The sequence below is a fragment of the Mustelus asterias genome, chromosome 20 (genome assembly GCF_964213995.1).
Source record: "Mustelus asterias chromosome 20, sMusAst1.hap1.1, whole genome shotgun sequence".
Lineage (NCBI taxonomy): Eukaryota > Metazoa > Chordata > Chondrichthyes > Carcharhiniformes > Triakidae > Mustelus > Mustelus asterias.
This window is the reverse complement of record NC_135820.1, coordinates 2192-20979: the sequence shown is the minus strand read 5'-3', so window position 1 is coordinate 20979 and position 18788 is coordinate 2192. Positions and strand designations below refer to the sequence as shown.

General features: G+C 56.7%; 1 protein-coding gene across 1 annotated transcript; it reads left to right on the top strand.

Moving 5' to 3' along the window:
* Positions 1-323: 323 nt before the first annotated feature.
* On the top strand, positions 324-1318 carry LOC144508718 (free fatty acid receptor 3-like). Its single transcript, XM_078237027.1, has one exon. The coding sequence runs from the start codon at positions 324-326 to the stop codon at positions 1242-1244; it is 921 nt and encodes a 306-aa protein (XP_078093153.1). The 3' UTR covers positions 1245-1318.
* The last annotated feature ends 17470 nt before the right edge of the window (positions 1319-18788 follow it).

The window sequence follows — 18788 nt, the reverse complement described above, 5'->3', positions numbered from 1 at the left end:
GGAGGGGCATAAAGGCTGGAGGAAGTTAGAGAGAGGGAAGGAGGCGAAGAGGTTGTGGAAGGGTTTGAATAGGAGAATTGAATTTTGTAAAACGGAGGCATTGCAAAACTAAGTGGCAACATCAGTTGGTGAGCAACAGTGGGGGTGGAACGGGGCTCGGTGTGAGCTCCACTGGTGAGGGGGACAGCAGAACCATTGATGGGCCGATGCTTGGCAGGAGGTGTGATGGTGGGAGGAGGGCATTGATGTCTGTTTATGAGCTGGTTCTGAGCTAAGTGCAGGTGACTGACTCATCCCGTTCCCCACAGGTCGTATGACACAACATGGTGAACCATACTCCACTTGACATCTTGTCGCTGGCCGTCTACTGCACCACCTTGGCCATGGGAGCACCATCCAACGCCGTGGCACTGTGCGTGTTTCTCCGAGAGCTGAAACGCAAACCCACGCCCAATATCATCTACATGATCAACCTCTGTGTTTCTGACGGGCTCTTTGTAGCTATCCTGCCAGTCAAGATGGTGGAGACGGTGTGGGGCGAGTGGGTGCTGCCAGTGGCCTTCTGCCCCATCTACAATGTCTTCCACTTCACCACCATCTATGCCAGTGTCCTGTTCCTCACGGCGCTCAGCATGGGCAGGTATTTCAGCATTGCTTTTCCCATCAGGTACAAGGTCTACAAGAGCCCTCGCTACTCTTGTCTGGTCTGCCTCGTGCTCTGGCTTCTCGTCATTGCTCATATTGCCTTCATCTTCCTGGTGGAGGCGACTGGGTCACGGGATCACCTGGTGGCCCTCGGCCAGGGCAACGCCTCGATCTGTTACGCCAACTTCACCCAGGCCCAGCTGGACTTGTTGGTGCCCCTCAGAGTGGAGCTTGCCGTCACCTTCTTCCTGGCCCCCCTGGGGCTCACCACCTTCGCCTACCTGGGCTGCTTCAGGGAGCTCAGCCGGAGCCGTCTCCCCCCGCGGGACAAGCGCAGGGCCCTGCGGGCGTGCGCCATCACGCTGGTCACCTTCGTGGTCTGCTTCGCCCCTTACAATGCCTCGCACCTGGCAGGCCTGGCCCTGCGTGGCGATGTGGGCTGGAGGCGGGAGGCCCTGCTGCCCAGCACAGCCAGCGCCTTCCTCAACCCCCTACTCTTCTTCTGCTCATCCTCGGCACTCCAACAGAGCGCCGCCCACTGCTGGCAAAGAGTCAGCCGGCAGGCCGGGGTGCCCAAGGAGAGCTTGCCCCGTGTTTAGCACAGTGCGATCCCGCAGGAGAAAGGACTGAACGGAGATCCCGCTCAGGGGTGGGAGTCACGAAGTCGATCGGCACAGGATGTGAAGCACAGCGATTGGTTAAGGAGATTGGGCCAATGAGGTTGGGCGTGCGTACTGTGATCGGAATAATGTCGACAACCATCGTCACTGATGGGGCAAGTTCCCCACACCAAAGAAGCAGCATTTCTCAAGCAACCCATCTCCTGCTGAGCACGTCCCAAAGGGAATCAAGATCCTTCACTGAACTGTGATATTGGAACAGAGGAAATACAGCAGCCACTTAGCGCACAGCAAGATCCCACAAACTGCAATGTGACAATGACCCAGATCATCTCCTCTTTCCATGAAGTTAGTTGGGGAGAAATATTCATCCCAGGAAACGAGGGAGGATTTCTGCCAAGCCCCACATCCCCCTTGACCTTACCTCTTGCCCTTCCGCCCCCCCCCGCCCCACGCCCACCCCCCCCCACACCCCCCTCCCTCTCCACCGCCTCCCCCCCACCCCGCCCCCCCCGCACCCCCCTCCCTCTCCACCGCCTCCCCCCCACCCCGCCCCCCCCCACACCCCCCCTCTCCACCCCCCCGCCCCGCACCCCCCCCCCCGCACACCACACCACCCCCCCACCCCGCCGCCGCCCCCCGCACCCCACTCCTCATCTCACTGCACTTCAGCCAAATAATGACCGTGGGAGCTTTTACACCCACTCCCAGACGGTAGACAGAGACACGGCTTAATGTCTCATCCTGAAAGACAGCACCCTGAAAGTGCGGCACTCCCTCAGCACTGACCCTCTGACAGTGCGGCACTCCCTCAGTACTGACACTCTGACAGTGCGGCACTCCCTCAGCACTGACCCTCTGACAGTGCGGCACTCCCTCAGTACTGACATTCTGACAGTGCGGCACTCCCTCAGTACTGACCCTCTGACAATGCAGCACTCCCTCAGTACTGACCCTCTGACAATGCAGCACTCCCTCAGTACTGACCCTCTGACAATGCAGCACTCCCTCAGTACTGACCCTCTGACAATGCAGCATTCCCTCAGCACTGACCCTCTGACAGTGCAGCACTCCCTCAGCACTGACCCACTGACAGTGCGGCACTCCCTCAGTACTGACCCTCTGACAGTGCGGCACTCCCTCAGTACTGACCCTCTGACAGTGCGGCACTCCCTCAGTACTGACACTCTGACAGTGCGGCACTCCCTCAGTACTGACCCTCTGACAGTGCGGCACTCCCTCAGTGCTGACCCTCTGACAGTGCGGCACTCCCTCAGTACTGACCCTCTGACAGTGCGGCACTCCCTCAGTACTGACCCTCTGACAGTGCAGCACTCCCTCAGTACTGACCCTCTGACAATGCAGCACTCCCTCAGTACTGACCCTCTGACAGTGCGGCACTCCCTCAGCACTGACCCTCTGACAGTGCGGCATTCCCTCAGCACTGACCCTCTGACAGTGCAGCACTCCCTCAGCACTGACCCTCTGACAGTGCAGCATTCCCTCAGCACTGACCCTCTGACAGTGCGGCACTCCCTCAGCACTGACCCTCTGACAGTGCGGCATTCCCTCAGCACTGACCCTCTGACAGTGCGGCACTCCCTCAGCACTGACCCTCTGACAGTGCGGCACTCCCTCAGCACTGACCCTCTGACAGTGCGGCACTCCCTCAGTACTGACCCTCTGACAGTGCGGCATTCCCTCAGCACTGACCCTCTGACAGTGCGGCACTCCCTCAGTACTGACCCTCTGACAGTGCGGCACTCCCTCAGTACTGACCCTCTGACAATGCAGCACTCCCTCAGTACTGACCCTCTGACAGTGCGGCACTCCCTCAGCACTGACCCTCTGACAGTGCGGCATTCCCTCAGCACTGACCCTCTGACAGTGCAGCACTCCCTCAGCACTGACCCTCTGACAGTGCGGCATTCCCTCAGCACTGACCCTCTGACAGTGCAGCACTCCCTCAGCACTGACCCTCTGACAGTGCGGCATTCCCTCAGCACTGACCCTCTGACAGTGCGCCACTCCCTCAGTACTGACCCTCTGACAATGCAGCACTCCCTCAGTACTTACCCTCTGACAGTGCAGCACTCCCTCAGTACTGACCCTCTGACAGTGTAGCCTAATTTCTGGCAATGGGCATGTCCGTTGGATTCATGGGTTTGAAGTCTCTGGAGCGTGACTTGATCCCACAACCTTCTTACTCGTAGTGCGATGGCTCCCCACAATTGATATCCACTCCATCTGACAAAGGAGCAGTGCTCCGAAAGCTAATGGTATTTGCGACCAAATACACCTGTTGGACTTTAACCTGGTGTTGTGAGACTTCTTACTGTCCCCACAATTGCACAGGAAGTATCCAGCGATACCCAGGTCTTACCAGTGGAGACCATGCCCCATTAACTTATCGCCACTTTGCCAATTTAATATCAGTGCCATCTTGTCTGGTTATTTTTTCACCCCTTAGCCTGTGTCATCTTCAGGTAAAAGTGAAGACTGTGGAACAAAGATTACAGAACATCCCAACAATGAGTGAACACATCGTGAGGCAAAGCACAACGGATTAGAATAATATTTGTATTGCACGCTTTTTCCTCAGGACTGATTTGGCTGAAGGTGAAACATTGCTTTATCATCATAATGTTCAATGACTTGCTGAATTTCCCCAGAATCACAGCGAATCATTTGACTCTGGATAATTCTATCTGCAAATAAACACATATTTAACAGCTTAACCTGTTATGTAACAGTATTCAGTGTTGAGTGATGGAAGGGAATTCACTCTAAGGGGTCTACATTATTGAAATGACAGTGTGGAGTGGGATTATAATAAATGACAGAGGGACAGTGTATGGAGTCAGTAGAGATAGGCGAGGTGATGAATGAATACTTTTCTTCAGTGTTCATCAAGGAGAGGGGCCATGTTTTTGAGGAAGAGAAGGTGTTACAGGCGAATAGGCTGGAGGAAATAGATGTTCGGAGGGAGGATGTACTGGCAGTTTTGAATAAACTGAAGGTCGATAAGTCCCCTGGGCCTGATTAAATATATCCTAGGATTCTTTGGGAGGCAAGGGATGAGATTGCAGAGCCTTTGGCTTTGATCTTTGGGTCCTCACTGTCCACGGGGATGGTGCCAGAGGACTGGAGAATGGCGAATGTTGTTCCTCTGTTTAAGAAAGGGAATAGAAATGACCCTGGTAATTATAGACCGGTTAGTCTTACTTCGGTGGTTGGTAAATTGATAGAAAAGGTCCTCAGGAATGGGATTTACGACCATTTAGAAAGATGCGGATTAATCCGGGATAGTCAGCACGGATTCGTGAAGGGCAAGTCGTGCCTCACAAATTTGATTGAATTTTTTGAGGAGGGAACTAAGTGTGTTGATGAAGGTAGGGCAGTTGATGTCATATACATGGATTTTAGTAAGGCGTTTGATAAGGTCCCCCATGGTCGGCTTATGATGAAAATAAGGAGGTGTGGGATAGAGGGAAAATTGGCCGATTGGATAGGTAACTGGCTATCTGATCAAAGACAGAGGGTGGTGGTGGATGGAAAATTTTCGGATTGGAGGCAGGTTGCTAGCGGAGTGCCACAGGGATCAGTTCTTGGTCCTCTGCTCTTTGTGATTTTTATTAATGACTGAGAGGAGGGGGCTGAAGGGTGGATCAGTAAATTTGCTGATGACACCAAGATTGGTGGAGTAGTGGATGAGGTGGAGGGCTGTTGTAGGCTGCAAAGAGACATAGATAGGATGCAAAGCTGGGCTGAAAAATGGCAAATGGAGTTTAACCCTAATAAATGTGAGGTGATTCATTTTGGTAGGACTAATTTAAATGTGGATTACAGGGTCAAAGGTAGGGTTCTGAAGGCTGTGGAGGAACAGAGAGATCTTGGGGTCCATATCCATAGATCTCTAAAGGTTGCCAGTCAAGTGGATAGAGCTGTGAAGAAGGCCTATAGTGTGTTAGCTTTTATTAACAGGGGGTTGGAGTTTAAGAGCCGTGGGGTTATGCTGCAACTGTACAGGACCTTGGTGAGACCACATTTGGAATATTGTGTGCAGTTCTGGTCACCTCACTATAAGAAGGATGTGGAAGCGTTGGAAAGAGTGCAGAGGAGATTTACCAGGATTCTGCCTGGTTTGGAGGGTAGGTCTTATGAGGAAAGGTTGAGGGAGCTAGGGCTGTTCTCTCTGGAGCAGAGGAGGCTGAGGGGAGACTTAATAGAGGTTTATAAAATGATGAAGGGGATAGATAGAGTGAACGTTCAAAGACTATTTCCTCGGGTGGATGGAGCTATTACAAGGGGGCATAACTATAGGGTTCGTGGTGGGAGATACAGGAAGGATATCAGAGGTAGGTTCTTTACGCAGAGAGTGGTTGGGGTGTGGAATGGACTGCCTGCAGTGATAGTGGAGTCAGACACTTTAGGAACATTTAAGCGGTTATTGGATAGGCACATGGAGCACACCAGGATGATAGGGAGTGGGATAGCTTGATCTTGGTTTCAGATAAAGCTCGGCACAACATCGTGGGCCGAAGGGCCTGTTCTGTGCTGTAATGTTCTATGACAGGGCTAAACTTCTGAAGAGGTAAGATCTGAATCCCAAAGTCGCAGAGAGAGATGCAGTACATCACACTGGATTGGTGCCTCGATTTCCTGGATCTTGTCAAATCAAACAGCTCGTCTCCATGTCATGCAGCTGGCACAAGGACAATGAACTGCATCGCGGCCTCATGTCCTGAGTGTGCCCTACACTGTCAGAGGGTCAGTACTGAGGGAGTGCCGCACTGTCAGAGGGTCAGTGCTGAGGGAGTGCCGCACTGTCAGAGGGTCAGTACTGAGGGAGTGCTGCACTGTCAGAGGGTCAGTACTGAGGGAGTGCTGCACTGTCAGAGGGTCAGTACTGAGGGAGTGCCGCACTGTCAGAGGGTCAGTGCTGAGGGAGTGCCGCACTGTCAGAGGGTCAGTACTGAGGGAGTGCTGCACTGTCAGAGGGTCAGTACTGAGGGAGTGCCGCACTGTCAGAGGGTCAGTGCTGAGGGAGTGCCGCACTGTCAGAGGGTCAGTGCTGAGGGAGTGCCGCACTGTCAGAGGGTCAGTGCTGAGGGACTGCCGCACTATCAGAGGGTCAGTGCTGAGGGAGTGCCGCACTGTCAGAGGGTCAGTGCTGAGGGAGTGCCGCACTGTCAGAGGGTCAGTACTGAGGGAGTGCCGCACTGTCAGAGGGTCAGTACTGAGGGAATGCTGCACTGTCAGAGGGTCAGTACTGAGGGAGTGTCGCACTGTCAGAGGGTCAGTGCTGAGGGAGTGCCGCACTGTCAGAGGGTCAGTACTGAGGGAGCGCCGCACTGTCAGAGGGTCAGTGCTGAGGGAGTGCCGCACTGTCAGAGGGTCAGTGCTGAGGGAGTGCCGCACTGTCAGAGGGTCAGTGCTGAGGGACTGCCGCACTGTCAGAGGGTCAGTGCTGAGGGAGTGCCGCACTGTCAGAGGGTCAGTGCTGAGGGAGTGCCGCACTGTCAGAGGGTCAGTACTGAGGGAGTGCCGCACTGTCAGAGGGTCAGTACTGAGGGAGTGCCGCACTGTCAGAGGGTCAGGACTGAGGGAATGCTGCACTGTCAGAGGGTCAGTACTTAGTGAGTGTCGCACTGTCAGAGGGTCAGTGCTGAGGGAGTGCCGCACTGTCAGAGGGTCAGTGCTGAGGGAGTGCCGCACTGTCAGAGGGTCAGTGCTGAGGGAGTGCCGCACTGTCAGAGGGTCAGTGCTGAGGGAGTGCCGCACTGTCAGAGGGTCAGTGCTGAGGGAGTGCCGCACTGTCAGAGGGTCAGTACTGAGGGAGTGCCGCACTGTCAGAGGGTCAGTACTGAGGGAATGCTGCACTGTCAGAGGGTCAGTACTGAGTGAGTGTCGCACTGTCAGAGGGTCAGTGCTGAGGGAGTGCCGCACTGTCAGAGGGTCAGTGCTGAGGGAGTGCCGCACTGTCAGAGGGTCAGTGCTGAGGGAGTGCCGCACTGTCAGAGGGTCAGTGCTGAGGGAGTGCCGCACTGTCAGAGGGTCAGTGCTGAGGGAGTGCCGCACAGTCAGAGGGTCAGTACTGAGGGAGTGCCGCACTGTCAGAGGGTCAGTACTGAGGGAGTGTCGCACTGCCAGAGGGTCAATACTGAGTGAGTGTCGCACTGTCAGAGGTCAGTACTGAGGGAGTGCCGCACTGTCAGAGGGTCAGTACTGAGTGAGTGCCGCACTGTCAGAGGATCAGTACTGAGGGAGTGCCGCACTGTCAGAGGGTCAGTACTGAGGGAGTGCCGCACTGTCAGAGGGTCAGTGCTGAGTGAGTGTCGCACTGTCAGAGGGTCAGTACTGAGGGAGTGCCGCACTGTCAGAGGGTCAGTACTGAGTGAGTGCCGCACTGTCAGAGGATCAGTACTGAGGGAGTGCCGCACTGTCAGAGGGTCAGTACTGAGGGAGTGCCGCACTGTCAGAGGTTCAGTACTGAGGGAGTGCCGCACTGTCAGAGGGTCAGTACTGAGGGAGTGCCGCACTGTCAGAGGGTCAGTGCTGGTGGCGTGCCGCACTGTCAGAGGGTCAGCACTGAGGGACGGCCAAACTATCAGAGGGTCAGTACTGAGGGAGTGCCACACTGTCAGAGGGTCAGTACTGAGGGAGTGCCGCACTGTCAGAGGGTCAGTGCTGAGGGAGTGCCGCACTGTCAGAGGGTCAGTGCTGACGGAGTGCCGCACTGTCAGAGGGTAAGTACTGAGGCAGTGCCGCACTGTCAGAGGGTCAGTACGGAGGGAGTGCCGTAGTGTCAGAGGGTCAGTACTGAGGGAGTGCCGCACTGACAGAGTGTCAGTCCTGACGGAGTGCCGCACTGTCAGAGGGTCAGTACTGAGGGAGTGCCGCGCTGTCAGAGGGTCAGTACTGAGGGAGTGCCGCACTGTCACAGGGTCAGTACTGAGGGAGTGCTGCACTGTCAGAGGGTCAGTGCTGAGGGAGTGCCGCACTGTCAGAGGGTCAGTGCTGAGGGAGTGCTGCACTGTCAGATGGTCAGTCCTGAGCGAGTGCCGCACTGTCAGAGGGTCAGTGCTGAGGGAGTGCCGCACTGTCAGAGGGTCAGTGCTGAGGGAGTGCTGCACTGTCAGAGGGTCAGTACTGAGGGAGTGCCGCACTGTCAGAGGGTCAGTGCTGAGGGAGTGCCGCACTGTCAGAGGGTCAGTACTGAGGGAGTGCCACACTGTCAGAGGGTCAGTACTGAGGGAGTGCCGCACTGTCAGAGAGTAAGTACTGAGGGAGTGCCGCACTGTCAAAGGGTCAGTACTGAGGGAGTGCCGCACTGTCAGAGGGTCAGTGCTGACGGAGTGCCGCACTGTCAGTGGGTCAGTACTGAGGGAGTGCCGCACTGTCAGAAGGTCAGTACTGAGGGAGTGCTGCACTGTCAGTGGGTCAGTACTGAGGGAGTGCCGCACTGTTGGAGGGTCCGTACTGAGGGAGTGCCGCACTGTCAGAGGGTCAGTACTGAGGGAGTGCCGCACTGTCGGAGGGTCAGTGCTGAGGGAGTGCTGCACTGTCAGAGGGTCAGTGCTGAGGCAGTGCCGCACTGTCAGAGGGTCAGTGCTGAGGGAGTGCCGCACTGTCAGAGGGTCAGTGCTGAGGGAGTGCAGCACTGTCAGAGGGTCAGTGCTGAGTGACTGCCGCACTATCAGAGGGTCAGTGCTGAGGGAGTGCCGCACTGTCAGAGGGTCAGTGCTGAGGGAGTGCCGCACTGTCAGAGGGTCAGTACTGAGGGAGTGCCGCACTGTCAGAGGGTCAGTACTGAGGGAGTGCCGCACTGTCAGAGGGTCAGTACTGAGGGAATGCTGCACTGTCAGAGGGTCAGTACTTAGTGAGTGTCGCACTGTCAGAGGGTCAGTGCTGAGGGAGTGCCGCACTGTCAGAGGGTCAGTACTGAGGGAGCGCCGCACTGTCAGAGGGTCAGTGCTGAGGGAGTGCCGCACTGTCAGAGGGTCAGTGCTGAGGGACTGCCGCACTGTCAGAGGGTCAGTGCTGAGGGAGTGCCGCACTGTCAGAGGGTCAGTGCTGAGGGAGTGCCGCACTGTCAGAGGGTCAGTACTGAGGGAGTGCCGCACTGTCAGAGGGTCAGTACTGAGGGAGTGCCGCACTGTCAGAGGGTCAGGACTGAGGGAATGCTGCACTGTCAGAGGGTCAGTACTTAGTGAGTGTCGCACTGTCAGAGGGTCAGTGCTGAGGGAGTGCCGCACTGTCAGAGGGTCAGTGCTGAGGGAGTGCCGCACTGTCAGAGGGTCAGTGCTGAGGGAGTGCCGCACTGTCAGAGGGTCAGTGCTGAGGGAGTGCCGCACTGTCAGAGGGTCAGTGCTGAGGGAGTGCCGCACTGTCAGAGGGTCAGTACTGAGGGAGTGCCGCACTGTCAGAGGGTCAGTACTGAGGGAATGCTGCACTGTCAGAGGGTCAGTACTGAGTGAGTGTCGCACTGTCAGAGGGTCAGTGCTGAGGGAGTGCCGCACTGTCAGAGGGTCAGTGCTGAGGGAGTGCCGCACTGTCAGAGGGTCAGTGCTGAGGGAGTGCCGCACTGTCAGAGGGTCAGTGCTGAGGGACTGCCGCACTATCAGAGGGTCAGTGCTGAGGGAGTGCCGCACTGTCAGAGGGTCAGTGCTGAGGGAGTGCCGCACTGTCAGAGGGTCAGTACTGAGGGAGTGCCGCACTGTCAGAGGGTCAGTACTGAGGGAGTGCCGCACTGTCAGAGGGTCAGTACTGAGGGAATGCTGCACTGTCAGAGGGTCAGTACTTAGTGAGTGCCGCACTGTTGGAGGGTCCGTACTGAGGGAGTGCCGCACTGTCAGAGGGTCAGTACTGAGGGAGTGCCGCACTGTCGGAGGGTCAGTGCTGAGGGAGTGCTGCACTGTCAGAGGGTCAGTGCTGAGGCAGTGCCGCACTGTCAGAGGGTCAGTGCTGAGGGAGTGCCGCACTGTCAGAGGGTCAGTGCTGAGGGAGTGCAGCACTGTCAGAGGGTCAGTGCTGAGTGACTGCCGCACTATCAGAGGGTCAGTGCTGAGGGAGTGCCGCACTGTCAGAGGGTCAGTGCTGAGGGAGTGCCGCACTGTCAGAGGGTCAGTACTGAGGGAGTGCCGCACTGTCAGAGGGTCAGTACTGAGGGAGTGCCGCACTGTCAGAGGGTCAGTACTGAGGGAATGCTGCACTGTCAGAGGGTCAGTACTTAGTGAGTGTCGCACTGTCAGAGGGTCAGTGCTGAGGGAGTGCCGCACTGTCAGAGGGTCAGTACTGAGGGAGCGCCGCACTGTCAGAGGGTCAGTGCTGAGGGAGTGCCGCACTGTCAGAGGGTCAGTGCTGAGGGACTGCCGCACTGTCAGAGGGTCAGTGCTGAGGGAGTGCCGCACTGTCAGCGGGTCAGTGCTGAGGGAGTGCCGCACTGTCAGAGGGTCAGTACTGAGGGAGTGCCGCACTGTCAGAGGGTCAGTACTGAGGGAGTGCCGCACTGTCAGAGGGTCAGGACTGAGGGAATGCTGCACTGTCAGAGGGTCAGTACTTAGTGAGTGTCGCACTGTCAGAGGGTCAGTGCTGAGGGAGTGCCGCACTGTCAGAGGGTCAGTGCTGAGGGAGTGCCGCACTGTCAGAGGGTCAGTGCTGAGGGAGTGCCGCACTGTCAGAGGGTCAGTGCTGAGGGAGTGCCGCACTGTCAGAGGGTCAGTGCTGAGGGAGTGCCGCACTGTCAGAGGGTCAGTACTGAGGGAGTGCCGCACTGTCAGAGGGTCAGTACTGAGGGAATGCTGCACTGTCAGAGGGTCAGTACTGAGTGAGTGTCGCACTGTCAGAGGGTCAGTGCTGAGGGAGTGCCGCACTGTCAGAGGGTCAGTGCTGAGGGAGTGCCGCACTGTCAGAGGGTCAGTGCTGAGGGAGTGCCGCACTGTCAGAGGGTCAGTGCTGAGGGACTGCCGCACTATCAGAGGGTCAGTGCTGAGGGAGTGCCGCACTGTCAGAGGGTCAGTGCTGAGGGAGTGCCGCACTGTCAGAGGGTCAGTACTGAGGGAGTGCCGCACTGTCAGAGGGTCAGTACTGAGGGAGTGCCGCACTGTCAGAGGGTCAGTACTGAGGGAATGCTGCACTGTCAGAGGGTCAGTACTTAGTGAGTGTCGCACTGTCAGAGGGTCAGTGCTGAGGGAGTGCCGCACTGTCAGAGGGTCAGTACTGAGGGAGCGCCGCACTGTCAGAGGGTCAGTGCTGAGGGAGTGCCGCACTGTCAGAGGGTCAGTGCTGAGGGAGTGCCGCACTGTCAGAGGGTCAGTGCTGAGGGACTGCCGCACTGTCAGAGGGTCAGTGCTGAGGGAGTGCCGCACTGTCAGAGGGTCAGTGCTGAGGGAGTGCCGCACTGTCAGAGGGTCAGTACTGAGGGAGTGCCGCACTGTCAGAGGGTCAGTACTGAGGGAGTGCCGCACTGTCAGAGGGTCAGGACTGAGGGAATGCTGCACTGTCAGAGGGTCAGTACTTAGTGAGTGTCGCACTGTCAGAGGGTCAGTGCTGAGGGAGTGCCGCACTGTCAGAGGGTCAGTGCTGAGGGAGTGCCGCACTGTCAGAGGGTCAGTGCTGAGGGAGTGCCGCACTGTCAGAGGGTCAGTGCTGAGGGAGTGCCGCACTGTCAGAGGGTCAGTGCTGAGGGAGTGCCGCACTGTCAGAGGGTCAGTACTGAGGGAGTGCCGCACTGTCAGAGGGTCAGTACTGAGGGAATGCTGCACTGTCAGAGGGTCAGTACTGAGTGAGTGTCGCACTGTCAGAGGGTCAGTGCTGAGGGAGTGCCGCACTGTCAGAGGGTCAGTGCTGAGGGAGTGCCGCACTGTCAGAGGGTCAGTGCTGAGGGAGTGCCGCACTATCAGAGGGTCAGTGCTGAGGGAGTGCCGCACTGTCAGAGGGTCAGTGCTGAGGGAGTGCCGCACAGTCAGAGGGTCAGTACTGAGGGAGTGCCGCACTGTCAGAGGGTCAGTACTGAGGGAGTGTCGCACTGCCAGAGGGTCAATACTGAGTGAGTGTCGCACTGTCAGAGGTCAGTACTGAGGGAGTGCCGCACTGTCAGAGGGTCAGTACTGAGTGAGTGCCGCACTGTCAGAGGATCAGTACTGAGGGAGTGCCGCACTGTCAGAGGGTCAGTACTGAGGGAGTGCCGCACTGTCAGAGGGTCAGTGCTGAGTGAGTGTCGCACTGTCAGAGGGTCAGTACTGAGGGAGTGCCGCACTGTCAGAGGGTCAGTACTGAGTGAGTGCCGCACTGTCAGAGGATCAGTACTGAGGGAGTGCCGCACTGTCAGAGGGTCAGTACTGAGGGAGTGCCGCACTGTCAGAGGTTCAGTACTGAGGGAGTGCCGCACTGTCAGAGGGTCAGTACTGAGGGAGTGCAGCACTGTCAGAGGGTCAGTGCTGGTGGCGTGCCGCACTGTCAGAGGGTCAGCACTGAGGGAGGGCCAAACTATCAGAGGGTCAGTGCTGAGGGAGTGCCACACTGTCAGAGGGTCAGTACTGAGGGAGTGCCGCACTGTCAGAGGGTCAGTGCTGAGGGAGTGCCGCACTGTCAGAGGGTCAGTGCTGACGGAGTGCCGCACTGTCAGAGGGTAAGTACTGAGGCAGTGCCGCACTGTCAGAGGGTCAGTACGGAGGGAGTGCCGCAGTGTCAGAGGGTCAGTACTGAGGGAGTGCCGCACTGACAGAGTGTCAGTCCTGACGGAGTGCCGCACTGTCAGAGGGTCAGTACTGAGGGAGTGCCGCACTTTCAGAGGGTCAGTGCTGAGGGAGTGCCGCACTGTCAGAGGGTCAGTGCTGAGGGAGTGCTGCACTGTCAGATGGTCAGTCCTGAGCGAGTGCCGCACTGTCAGAGGGTCAGTGCTGAGGGAGTGCCGCATGTCAGAGGGTCAGTGCTGAGGGAGTGCTGCACTGTCAGAGGGTCAGTGCTGAGGGAGTGCCGCACTGTCAGAGGGTCAGTGCTGAGGGAGTGCCGCACTGTCAGAGGGTCAGTACTGAGGGAGTGCCACACTGTCAGAGGGTCAGTACTGAGGGAGTGCCGCACTGTCAGAGCGTAAGTACTGAGGGAGTGCCGCACTGTCAAAGGGTCAGTACTGAGGGAGTGCCGCACTGTCAGAGGGTCAGTGCTGACGGAGTGCCGCACTGTCAGTGGGTCAGTACTGAGGGAGTGCCGCACTGTCAGAAGGTCAGTACTGAGGGAGTGCTGCACTGTCAGTGGGTCAGTACTGAGGGAGTGCCGCACTGTTGGAGGGTCCGTACTGAGGGAGTGCCGCACTGTCAGAGGGTCAGTACTGAGGGAGTGCCGCACTGTCGGAGGGTCAGTGCTGAGGGAGTGCTGCACTGACAGAGGGTCAGTGCTGAGGCAGTGCCGCACTGTCAGAGGGTCAGTGCTGAGGGAGTGCCGCACTGTCAGAGGGTCAGTGCTGAGGGAGTGCCGCACTGTCAGAGGGTCAGTACTGAGGGAGTGACGCACTGTCGGAGGGTCAGGACTGAGGGAGTGCCGCACTGTCAGAGGGTCAGTACTGAGGGAGTGACGCACTGTCGGAGGGTCAGTACTGAGGGAGTGCCGCACTGTCAGAGGGTCAGTACTGAGGGAGTGACGCACTGTCGGAGGGTCAGTACTGAGGGAGTGCCACACTGTCAGAGGGTCAGTACTGAGGGAGTGCCACACTGTCAGAGGGTCAGTGCTGAGGGAGTGCCGCACTGTCAGAGGGTCAGTACTGAGGGAGTGCCGCACTGTCAGAGGGTCAGTGCTGAGGGAGTGCCGCACTGTCAGAGGGTCAGCACTGAGGGAGTGCCACACTGTCAGAGGGTCAGTACTGAGGGAGTGCCGCACTGTCAGAGGGTCAGCACTGAGGGAGTGCCACACTGTCAGAGGGTCAGTGCTGAGGGAGTGCCGCACTGTCAGAGGGTCAGTGTTGAGGGAGTGCCGCACTATCAGAGGGTCAGTGCTGAGGGAGTGCCACACTGTCAGAGGGTCAGTACTGAGGGAGTGCCGCACTGTCAGAGCGTCAGTGTTGAGGGAGTGCCGCACTGTCAGAGGGTCAGTGTTGAGGGAGTGCCGCACTGTCAGAGGGTCAGCGCTGAGGGAGTGCTGCACTGTCAGAGGGTCAGTGCTGAGGGAGTGCCGCACTGTCAGAGGGTCAGTACTGAGGGAGTGCCGCACTGTCAGAGGGTCAGTTCTGAGGGAGTGCCGCACTGTCAGAGGGTCAGTGCTGAGGGAGTGCCGCACTGTCAGAGGGTCAGTGCTGAGGGAGTGCCGCACTGTCAGAGGGTCAGTGCTGAGGGAGTGCCGCACGGTCAGAGGGTCAGTACTGAGGGATTGCCACACTGTCAGAGAGTCAGTACTGTGGGAGTGCCGCACTGTCAGAGGGTCAGTACTGAGGGAGTGCCACACTGTCAGAGGGTCAGTACTGAGGGAGTGCCACACTGTCAGAGGGTCAGTACTGTAGGGGTGCCGCACTGTCAGAGGGTCAGCGCTGAGCTCCATCTCATTGTGAAGGGTTGCGATGGAATGATTTATTCCGTGAACTGAGTGGTTCGTGAAAGCAGCTTGTAATACACCAGGATTCCCGCAGAGGGGGATGCTGTCCTATTATTCAAGTTCTGATACAAAGCAAACCTGAAAAACATTGATTTCAGTGGATCCTAAAGGTGGGATTTTGCAACTCCAACCCCTGTGCCTTCGTCAAAGTGTAATATCTGGCTGAATGTCTTTTGATCAGATCTTAATTTGGAGCACTGTGCACAGTTCCCGTCTCCAGATTGTGTGCTTGTACTGTTCAATGTTGGACCTCCATGTTGCTGAACAAAGATAATAGTGGAAGGAAGGAAGGTGTGATCAAAGCTGAACTGAGTGCCTCTAACCATCGGGAGAGACTGAACAGGCTGGGGCCCTTTTCTCCGGGAAAGAGAAGGCTGAGGGGGTGAACCAATTGTGGACTTTAAAATTCTGAAATGGTTTCGGAAACTGGAGCTGTGCACAGCGCCCGCAATGTCCATCTCCAACAACAGATCTGTTCATGCCCCCTTGACAATCAATGGCATTGCCATCACTGAAACCCCCACTGTCAACATCCTGGGGGTTCCCATCACTGAAACCCCCACTGTCAACATCCTGGGGGTTACCGTCACTGAATCCCCCACTATCAACATCCTGGGGGTTACCATCACTGAATCCCCCCCACTACCAACATCCTGGGGGTCACCATCACTGAATCCCCCACTATCAACATCCTGGGGGTCACCATCACTGAATCCCCCACTATCAACATCCTGGGGGTTCCCATCACTGAAACCCCCACTATCACCATCCTGGGGGTTCCCATCACTGAATCCCCCACTATCAACATCCTGGGGGTCACCATCACTGAATCCCCCACTATCAACATCCTGGGGGTCACCATCACTGAATCCCCCACTATCAACATCCTGGGGGTCACCATCACTGAATCCCCCACTATCAACATCCTGGGGGTTCCCATCACTGAAACCCCCACTATCACCATCCTGGGGGTTCCCATCACTGAATCCCCCACTATCAACATCCTGGGGGTCACCATCACTGAATCCCCCACTATCAACATCCTGGGGGTTACCATCACTGAATCCCCCACTATCAACATCCTGGGGGTCACCATCACTGAATCCCCCACTATCAACATCCTGGGGGTTACCATCACTGAAACCCCCACTATCAACATCCTGGGGGTTACCATCACTGAATCCCCCACTATCAACATCCTGGGGGTCACCATCACTGAATCCCCCACTATCAACATCCTGGGGGTTCCCATCACTGAATCCCCCACTATCAACATCCTGGGGGTTCCCATCACTGAATCCCCCCCACTATCGTGTGGAGAAACCGGCGTTGGACTGGGGTAAACACAGTAAGAAGTCCAACAACACCAGGTTAAAGTCCAACAGGTTTATTTGGGAGCATGAGCTTTCGGAGCGCTGCTCCTTCATCAGGTGAGTGAGGAGTTGTGTTCACAAACAGGGCATATAAAGACACAAACTCAATTTACAAGATAATGGTTGGAATGCGAGTCTTTACAGGTAATCAAGTCTTAAAGGTACAGACAATGTGAGTCAAGAGAGGGTTAAGCACAGGTTAAAGAGATGTGTATTGTCTCCAGCCAGGACAGTTAGTGAGATTTTGCAAGCCCAGGCAAGTCGTGGGGGTTACAGATAGTGTGACATGAACCAAGATCCCGGTTGAGGCCGTCCTCATGTGTGCGGAACTTGGCTATCAGTTTCTGCTCAGCGACTCTGCGCTGTCGTGTGTCATGAAGGCCGCCTTGGAGAACGCTTACCCGAAGATCCAAGGCTGAATGCCCGTGACCGCTGAAGTGTTTCCCGACAGGAAGAGAACACACTTGCCTGGTGATTGTCGAACGGTGTTCATTCATCTGTTGTCGTAGCGTCTGCATGGTTTCCCCAATGTACCATGCCTCGGGACATCCTTTCCTGCAGCCTACCAGGTAGACAATGTTGGCCGAGTCGCAAGAGTAGGTACAGTGTACCTGGTAGATGGTGTTCTCACGTGAGATGATGGCATCCGTGTCGATGATCCGGCACGTCTTGCAGAGGTTGCTGTGGCAGGGTTGTGTGGTGCCGTGGTCACTGTTCTCCTGAAGGCTGGGTAATTTGCTGCGGACAATGGTCTGTTTGAGGTTGTGCGGTTGTTTGAAGGCAAGAAGTGGGGGTGTGGGGATGGCCTTGGCGAGATGTTCGTCTCACCCCACTATCCACATCCTGGGGGTTCCCATCACTGAATCCCCCACTGTCAACACCCTGGGGGTCACCATCACTGAAACCCCCACTATCAACATCCTGGGGGTCACCATCACTGAATCCCCCCACTGTCAACATCCTGGGGGTTCCCATCACTGAAACCCCCGCTATCAACATCCTGGGGGTTCCCATCACTGAAACCCCCGCTATCAACATCCTGGGGGTTCCCATCACTGAAACCCCCACTGTCAACATCCTGGGGGTTCCCATCACTGAAACCCCCGCTATCAACATCCTGGGGGTCACCATTGACCAGAAATTGAACTCGGACCAACCATGCAAATACTGTGGTTTCCAGAGCAGGTCAGAAATCAGGAGTAAACTGCACCCAGCACATAGGCACACATCTTTCTAAATAACTTTTAAAAGTATTTTACACCCATACACAATGAGAAAAAGAAAATTTTCCCTCCATTTACCCTTTCAGTCCTGACCCTCTGACAGTGCGGCACTCCCTCAGTACTAACCCTCTGACAGTGCGGCACTCCCTCAATACTGACCCTCTGACAGTGCGGCACTCCCTCAGCACTGACCCTCTGACAGTGCGGCACTCCCTCAGCACTGACCCTCTGACAGTGCGGCACTCCCTCAGTACTGACCCTCTGACAGTGCGGCACTCCCTCAGTACTGACCCTCTGACAGTGCAGCACTCCCTCAGTACTGACCCTCTGACAGTGCGGTACTCCCTCAGCACTGACCCTCTGACAGTGCGGCACTCCCTCAGTACTAACCCTCTGACAGCGCGACACTCCTTCAGCACTGACCCTCTGACAGTGCGGCACTCCCTCAGTACTGACCCTCTGACAGTGTGGCACTCCCTCAGTACTGACCCTCTGACAGTGCGACGCTCCCTCACTACTGACCCTCTGACAGTGCGGCACTCCCTCAGCACTGACTCTCTGACAGTGTGGCACTCCCTCAGTGCTGACCATCTGATCGTGCGGCACTCCCTCAGTACTGACCCTCTGACAGTGCGGCACTCCCTCAGTACTGACCCTCTGATACTGCGGCACTCACTCAGCATTGACCCACTGACAGTGCGGCACTCCCTCAGTACTGACACTCTGACAGTGCGGCGCTCCCTCAGCACTGACCCTCTGACAGTGTGGCACTCTCTCAGTACTGACCCTCTGACAGTGCGGCGCTCCCTCAGTACTGACCCTCTGACAGTGTGGCACTCCCTCAGTACTGACCCTCTGACAGTGCGGCACTCCCTCAGTACTGACCCTCTGACAGTGCGGCACTCCTTCAGTACTGACCCTCTGACAGTGCGGTACTCCGTCAGTACTGACCCTCTGACAGTGCGGCACTCCCACTGTACTGACCCTCTGACAGTGTGGAACTCCCTCAGTACTGATCCTCTGACAGTGCGGTGCTCCCTCAGTACTGACCCTCTGACAGTGCGGCACTCCCTCAGTACTGACCCTCTGACAGTGCGGCACTCCCTCAGCACTGACCCTCTGATAGTCCGGCACTCCCTCAATACTGAGCCTGTGACAGTGCAGCACTCCCTCAGTACTGACCCTCTGACAGTGCGGCACTCCCTCAATACTGAACCTCTAACAGTGCGGCACTCCCTCAGTGGTGACTCTCCAGACTGTACTGAATCTTGCTGCCAGAATGTTTGACAATTGCTGAACATCATGTTGCGTTTTTATAATGATATAGCAGCACCAATCACTCA